The sequence below is a fragment of the Anopheles moucheti genome, chromosome 2, assembly GCF_943734755.1.
Source record: "Anopheles moucheti chromosome 2, idAnoMoucSN_F20_07, whole genome shotgun sequence".
NCBI lineage: Eukaryota > Metazoa > Arthropoda > Insecta > Diptera > Culicidae > Anopheles > Anopheles moucheti.
Window position 1 is genome coordinate 78564902 of NC_069140.1, and position 8510 is coordinate 78573411.

Genomic DNA, 8510 nt, shown 5'->3' on the forward strand with positions numbered 1-8510 from the left:
TACGATGATTTCTGAAGAAATACGCATAAATTATTTAAAAGTAAAGTGTTTTTTATTCACCCTCACGCACACACCAACGAATTTTTTGCAATTGTAAAACAAATTTGAGAATGAACGCTGCATGGTCCTTTGCGCCTACAGAGTATGCAATCCTTAGTATTAGAATGCCTGTCAAAGTTTTGACGCAAGCTGCCCATCTAGAGGATCGGAGATTATAACGAATGACGGGAGAGGGCGCCACCATCAATGTAAATGAAAAGGGTTGCATTTTAAGGATCGAGCCCTATTCCTGTTGCAAACGAGTAAAAGACCAATAATAAAATTGGAACATCTCACATATAAAAGAGGATGTTAAAGATTTACTGACGAACTCCGAAACTTTGCAACAATGCCAATTACGGTAGTACCATTACTATTACTTACATCACCATTCACAGAATGATCTGTCAATAGCTCGTTAAGTGTACGAAAAATTTCAAAACAAACAAAATTGGTCTGCCAATAGGTGCGTACAGCCATCACAAAGCATCGATTGTAACAAGTGAAGCTATAAATATATAAACTAAATTGGAAAAGACTCATTAAAAGCGACCATCTGCACCTGGCTAAACACAAAAAGAAAAGCTTCTCGATCTGTGCTTATTACGTGTGCGTCTTTTTTGCCCTTCAGTGTCTAAACTACCACTATCTATTAAATATTTCGAACTGTTTGAAACAAACTGCAAAAAAAAATATTAGTCTTTAATGTCACATTTCTCGTGATAGTTCAAGGATTTGATTTAATACTAAGAAGGAGGAGAAGGTTATCAAATTTCCTCCTGATAATTTAAGTAAGCTCTGCCTTTAAAACTCCGTAAAGATTCCGTTCCAAAATCGTTCACAACTATTGCGATACGTCTCGTAAAACATCACTACAAACAAGCTGGACGTCTTTCGAAAGCGATCCAGTTGAGACGTCCTCGGTTGCCCGAAGCAACAGCACAAAAAGCCCTTCAAGCCCATTAGCAACCCATTGCAATTACAAACCATAATGCAATCATGCAAATTACACAAGTGCACTTACGGGTCATCAGGATGCAGGGTGCATTGTTTTCCTTGCGCTTTGCTAAAACAGAGCGCATCTTCGGAAAGCCCGGGGTAACCTTTTGCACAAACATTCGATGTCGTTTGCTATTGCAGCCGTTACCGTTTAGTGTAACTGGCCAAAAGGGTAGCTTCTCATCCTGGCGGGTATGATTTTCACATGCCGTCCTTCAACCATATGATGCAAATTGTAAATGTTAGTTCGAGGTGGTTCGAAAACAATCAAATTTGCTGTAAGCTGCTTTGCAATTAGCCGGAGGGAAGGATTGGGCTACTCTAGAGTTTAATACGGATTTACCAAAGCTAACCCACACCAGCCGGAGGAGACCAATCGTGACATCATCTGTAGCGTCTTTAATATTGCTAACACTTGGAACGGTCCAGGTCTTTGCAAATGTTTTGAATTTTAATGACTTCCAGATTCGTTAAATTTTGAGCTTAGGTTATCAGAAAGATCACTCCTCACAACGTCTCACGTGATGCGAATAATTGTTTCAAATGTGATCCAGTCGAAAGAATTCCCTATGACTTCCTGGGTAAATTTCTCGTTTGATTGTTGAGCCGTTATGATTGTGAGGCTCTTCGTTTTAAGTACCACTTCGTTTCTTAGAAACTATTCAATCATTACAATACAGTTATCTTCCTCTCTCCTATTATTATCTCAATTGTTACTTAGGGCTCTAAACATTTCTTAGACCACCTGGCATCTGGTGGTTAATACATTTTGTTGTACTGCAGCTCAGTCACATGCCTTCATCCCGTTTCCAAGGCACGAAGCGTACGCCATCATGTGTGGAATGAGGTTCTGCTCGTACGTTCCGGTAAACAGGTGAGACCACGGTCCGGATGCGTACACGGCCACATCTTCTCCTGCGTGCGTTTCGGGATACGTAGGCAATGTGGAAGGAAACACAAAGTTTGTCTTCGATCGGTCCATCTGACGCACATCCAGCCTTTTGCCAGCTTCCACATCAACGTGTTTCCTATAGCCCGGTCCATTGGCGTAGCTGATGGTCATGTAAGGAACTCCATCGCCGCCATTTCCAGCCGTGCCAAAGATGTCATTTCCACGACTCTGTTATCAAGATAAGAAGCGATTTGTTAGACAAAACTCCCTGGAGCATTATTGACGAAAGGACGAATTCTTACCGGATACCCAGCAAAGCTGACACTGTGCGAGTGATCTGACGTCACCACAATTAAGGTGTCTTCCTCGCTGAACTTGTGGCGTGCCAGCTCGATCGCTTTCGCGAACTCTACCGTTTCATCAACGGCATATTTCGCCTGATTTTCATGATGTCCGTGATCAATACGACCTCCCTCCACAAATAGGAAGAACCCATTCGGGTTTGTACTGAGGATATCAGTTGCCTTGTCTACCATCTCGGAGAGTGTCGGTTCTTCGTCCAAGTTATTTTCCACTTTATCCAAATTAAATTCACAATGACTTGGATCAAACAGTCCCAGCAATCGGTCCGTTCGGTAAGGATCCACCGCCAGCAGATCCGATCGTTTCCACACAAACGTGCGATTCTCTCCGACGGGACCATTCCGGATCCACTCATTGATCAGATGTCTTCCATCGGATCGATATCCTCCCTTGCCCGTCTCGTAGTCCTCATGGATATCTCGATCCATGAACTCACGACGTCCTCCACCTAGAATTACTTTCAACTGAGAACCAGTCTCACCGTACACCAACTGTTCCGCAATATCATCAACAACATCCGGATCACAACCGTCCTCTTTCACGTAGAAATCATTTTCCCAATCTCGGAACGCTGTATGTGCAAAGACACCGGCAGGGGAAGCGTGTGTGACACGTGTCGTAGTGACTATTCCGGAATCTTTTCCCGCATCGATTGCCCACTGACCGATGGAAGTTGTATGATGTGATCGATTCTGGTCAGCTACACAATTCCTAGTCTTTACGTGCGCATTGACACCGATCGTGGCTAGGTTGTTTTTCACTCCAGCTAAGTAAGCTGTGGCTGTGCAAGCCGAATCGGGTACCTGGTTGTTGCGATTTGGAATTTTTTGGATCGAAGTATCCATAGGAAAAAGTAATATTGTAAGCCGCATGAAAAATAGTTTAAGGAAGCTATGATTTTTTGTTAAAATGGGTATATAAGCGGGAGCAATTGTTGAATAAAGCAGTTTTCGTTAATCGGTTGAAGTAGAAACAGCGAAGAGTGAAGGTTTCTTTTATCAGAGCTCTGGTTTTCGGCACCTTACCCCCTTCTGTCTGAATAGGCTCCCCAAGCATTGGATAAGGAGCAACTAGCGGGAAGGTCTGGTAAGCGGGACGAATAACCACCTCTGCTTCACCGGGAAAACTCCGTTACCGTCGCACTGAGTCTTCAGCAAAAGGATCAGTCCTTCGCGTGGTCTGCCGAAGAAGCTCGGCGTGTAACATTTGGTGGCTCCAGAGAGGAAGAAATCAGAAGACGTCGTACCGTCGAACCGAGAAAAGAAGATATCGTTTTGAAAACAGAATCGTTCTATCGAAGAATCCGTGACGTAGAACATTTCGATTGAAGATAATTGATTAATTCCTGTTCATCGGAAAGGAATCTGCGTTTTAATTAACAATTGCGCAGGTATACTAACTTTCAACCATGGCGAACAGGAAACTATATTTCGTGGAAAATGAAAACGGAAATTGTCGTTTGTGCTACGAAGCTGACGATCCCAATGAAATGGTCCGCTGCGATGAATGTGATCGCTGGTATCACGCTTCATGTGCAAAGATACTGCGATTACCGAAATATGATGAAACATTTACGTGTGAGAAGTGTAACGACGATAGAGCTGAATATTCACGGATGTCCAAGAATGATTCAACAATCCAAGCGTTAGTAGAAGCTTTGAAAGCAAGTGGTCTGAACGCAGCAACGAGTATGAAGCGCATGTCGCTTAGCAAATTGCCATATTTTGATGGAAAACCCAAAGATTGGTCCAAGTTCAAACGAACCTTTGAAGAAACCGCTAAGGAAGGAGAATTCAGCAATTTAGAGAATCTTAACCGTCTTCAGCATGCATTGAAAGGAGATGCGGAACGATGTGTTCGGAGATTATTCCTTGATCCGGATAATGTACCAACCATCATTTTGAAGCTAGAAGAACAATTTGGAAGACCAAAACAAGTGTACAACGATTTGTTAAATGAAGTCTTGAGAGTGAAGCTCGATAACGAAATGAAGATTCCCGAGCTATCAGATGCATTAGAAGACATGATTACTAACCTCAAGGCTATGAAATGGGAGGCATATTTACAAGATCATCGTTTAGTAGATGAATTAGCCTTCAAGTTATCAACAAGCAAGCAATTAAAATGGATAGAATACAAAGAACATATTGAGAAAGCCTACGAAGTACCGAACGTGCTACATTTCAGCCAATGGCTTCTTCCTATTGCTGAAAAGATTAGAAAGCTGCCAAAAAACGCAGAACGACCACGACAATCGGTAAATTTTAACCAGCCTCAAAATGTAAGTGTTCCATCGAATCACCAACGTCCACCACAATTGAATTATAAACGGCCTATATATCCTCGAAATACACCATCAGGACAGCAACCGCGAAACACTCGACCATTCGTAAAACCATCTAATTCACACCAAGGAAGCATTCAACCGCGTATCCCTCAACAATCATGCCCATTTTGCAATGGATGCCATGCATTGCATCGATGTGAACGTTTTAAGAATATCCCAGCAGATGAGCGGCTCAAGGTAGCTATAGACAGCAAACAGTGTCAAGCATGTTTAAAATCTAACAATCATAATATGAGCAACTGTTACGCGGCCAAGGAATGTGGTATTCAAGGTTGCAAAGAACACCATCATCAGTTGTTGCACATTGAAAACACAGCGAGGATGAATTATCATCAGACTATACAGAACGTATATTATCAAATCGTTCCTGTTGTGTTACGAAATGGGAATATTACTGTGAAAACCCACGCTTTCCTGGATGCTGGATCATCACTAACATTAATTGAAGAAAAGATGGCAAATAAATTAAAGTTGGACGGAGCGAAGGACCCTCTTATGCTTACATGGACGCAAAATCTTTCGATGAAAGAAGATAATAGCAGAAGAGTAAACTGCATGATCCGTGGCGTCAACGAAAAGAAAGAGCACGAGTTAAAAGGCATTCGAACGGTGAAGAACTTACAATTGCCAAACCAGTCACTGTCTGGGACAAAGCTAGCAGTTCGATATCCGTATCTGAAAGATATTAAAATAACGGATTATGAAAAGGCATATCCTACTATATTGATTGGATTGAATCATAGCCATTTATTAATGCCATTAGGCCGGAAAATGGGACGACCAGATGAACCAATGGCGATTAAAACAAAGCTTGGTTGGTTGATTTTTGGCATTGACAAATCAAACGCAAAAATGGAAGAGAATCACATATTGATTCATAAAAGCGAAGAATTGATGACCGATATGATGAAAAGATATTTTTCAACCGAGGAGTTTGGAGTGAAACCTGTGAAAACAGTGAAATGTCAAGCGATAGAAAGAGCCAAGTCTATTATTCAGCAAACACTCAAGAAAAAGGATGGTCGATACGAAGTAGGCTTGCTTTGGAAGAACGACGACATCGTTTTACCGCATAGCTATAACAACGCACTTCGTCGCTTGGTAACACAAGAAAAGCAACTAGATAAAAACCCGGAATTGAAAACGTGGCTGTGCAATACCTTCAAGGAGTATCAGCAGAAAGGATATCTGCGTAAGCTGAGTCAGGAAGAAATATCTCGACACTCTCCAAGAACATTCTACATCCCACATTTCGTGATAGTAAACAAAAATAAGCCAATTCCGAAACCAAGGTTAGTTTTCGACGCCGCAGCAACGATTAACGGTGTTTCTTTAAATTCAGTATTGCTAACTGGACCAGATGAAATGGCACCATTGTTTGGAGTACTTTTGAGATTCCGTGAAGGACCCATCTGTATATGCGGGGACATCAAGGAGATGTTTCATCAAGTAAGAATACGTCCAGAGGATCAAGACGCACAGCGAATTTTATGGCGAGACGGCAACTCTAGTAAGAATCCCGATACCTACGTCATGCAGGTTATGACGTTTGGAGCAACGTGTTCACCAGCGTGTGCTCAGGTTGCGAAAAATCGAAATGCCGAGGAGAACAAAAACAAGTATTCGTTAGCACTCGAACCTATTAAAAATCAACACTATGTGGATGATTACCTCGATAGTTTCTTTTCGATGGAGAAAGCAATCGCAACAGTAAAACAAGTCATCGAAGCCCACGATGATGGAGGATTTTATATTCGAAACTTTGTGTCAAACAAACAGGAGTTAATGAACAATATCTCGCAAGAACGCCATCAAGTAAGAACTTTGGTTGATATTAAAGAAAAGGATGAAGCTATGGAAAAGATTCTAGGTGTTCAATGGAATACTCGAAATGATTATTTTAGCTACAAAGTCGATCTGAAACGTATTGATGCAGAAACGAAGCCTACTAAGAGAGAAGCATTGAGCTTTGTAATGAGTGCTTATGATCCACTTGGACTTATTAGCCACATCACCATACATGGTCGAATAATTATGCAAGCCATCAACATTGCCACGGAAGATTGGGATGGAAAGATTCCCGATGCATTGTATGAAAAGTGGCGTGAATGGCTGAAAATGACAATGCTCCACCTGGAAAATGGTTAAAGGGAAAGGTAGTGGAAACAGCAATAGCCCCGGATGGACAGGTTGCAGTCATAGATGTGACGCCGAAAGAGCATCTTCTAGTAGTAAACAAATTTTCGAGGAAACCTGGCAAAAGAGATCAATCGGATAATGCGAGCAGCCCAATGCAGAAGAAATACAAGATCGAATCGCGCAATTAAGAATCAAGGAAATTGAAACAAAAATCACAACGCTGAAGATATTATATTGCATAATTCACCGGGTTGAATTATGGAGGGGAGAATGTTGGTTGTTGGAATGGTGGTTATTCGTCCCGCTTACCAGACCTTCCCGCTAGTTGCTCCTTATCCAATGCTTGGGGAGCCTATTCAGACAGAAGGGGGTAAGGTGCCGAAAACCAGAGCTCTGATAAAAGAAACCTTCACTCTTCGCTGTTTCTACTTCAACCGATTAACGAAAACTGCTTTATTCAACAATTGCTCCCGCTTATATACCCATTTTAACAAAAAATCATAGCTTCCTTAAACTATTTTTCATGCGGCTTACAATATTACTTTTTCCTATGGATACTTCGATCCAAAAAATTCCAAATCGCAACACTGGTAGTCGACGCAGTACGTCTTCGCCATACCGGTGTAAGGGAACTGTTCGAAGGATAGCGGAGTCTCTTCACCTCCTGCATGAATTCTTGCCAGTGCAACGGTGGAGATAGACATCCCATCGCCCAGGAACATGATCACATTCTTGGCAATGTTCTTGTTTTCTGTTCGTTTCGAATGCTTTTCCACTGTTGCTTTGGCCTGATTTCTCCAGTATTCGATCGTTTGCTCATCTTCGGCATTCCTGGAGGACTTCACAGGTGCATTTTCATCGGGGAGTCTCGGATGGTATCGCTTATCACTGTCATACTCTTTGGAATAAAATCAATTTTAGTATTCTAGAGCATTTAACCACAATTAAAGGTTTCTTTTACCATCGTTCAACGACCCGTGCACCACGACAACCGACAGAAGGATAACACAGACACTTGACACTATGGCACGCATTTTGTCGTTTAATGCACTGTCCGTTACTATCAACAGCTAACAGTCGACTGGTAGATCCTCCAATTTTAGTCATTCTAGTTATACTGTCAATTTGAGCAAATATATCGCATGCCTGATAATTATCTATCACGATGCAAACTATACCTCAGCACGACCCCGGCCGGCAATCCTATGGCGTGATTTGCAGGTTTATCATCCAATGGTGGATTTATTGTCATACCGATTGTTAGAAATAGACGCAGTATGATGTTAAAAACGTGATCACGTTATCACTCTGTTCGGGACTACCCCACGGTGTTCAAATTTACAGCAAACTTTACGATGACGAATGCACGCTGATTACCGTGGATTGAATGGATTCATGAATATTTACTAATGATATTAAATAATGTTATTCTTAAAAAAAGCAGTTGAGTGGAACACTATGGATAATTCATGAAAAATTGGTCCTTGAAAATATAATAATTAGTGATTTAAAAAATTTATCTGTATGAATCTGTCACTGCAAACTACAAAAAATGCTGATAATCGTTGAAACATTTAAATGTAATTTTTTTAAACACAGATAAAAACAACTGGAAGACTAGCATAAAAATTATTTATGAAAGCCATTAATAACTTCTGGTGACGCCGTGAAAATATAGTTGCATCTTCTGACTGGAACTTAATTACAATATTTGGGCACTTGTTTTAAATT

General features: G+C 41.3%; 1 protein-coding gene across 1 annotated transcript; it reads right to left on the reverse strand.

Moving 5' to 3' along the window:
- Positions 1–707: 707 nt before the first annotated feature.
- LOC128298517 (alkaline phosphatase-like) lies at positions 708–7840 on the reverse strand. Its single transcript, XM_053034269.1, has 4 exons — positions 7741–7840; positions 7377–7677; positions 2233–3106; positions 708–2158 (listed from the first exon to the last, which is right to left on the reverse strand). Exons 1-4 carry the CDS (start codon positions 7811–7813, stop codon positions 1823–1825), a joined length of 1584 nt encoding a protein of 527 aa, XP_052890229.1. The 5' UTR covers positions 7814–7840; the 3' UTR covers positions 708–1822.
- Between the last annotated feature and the right edge of the window lie 670 nt (positions 7841–8510).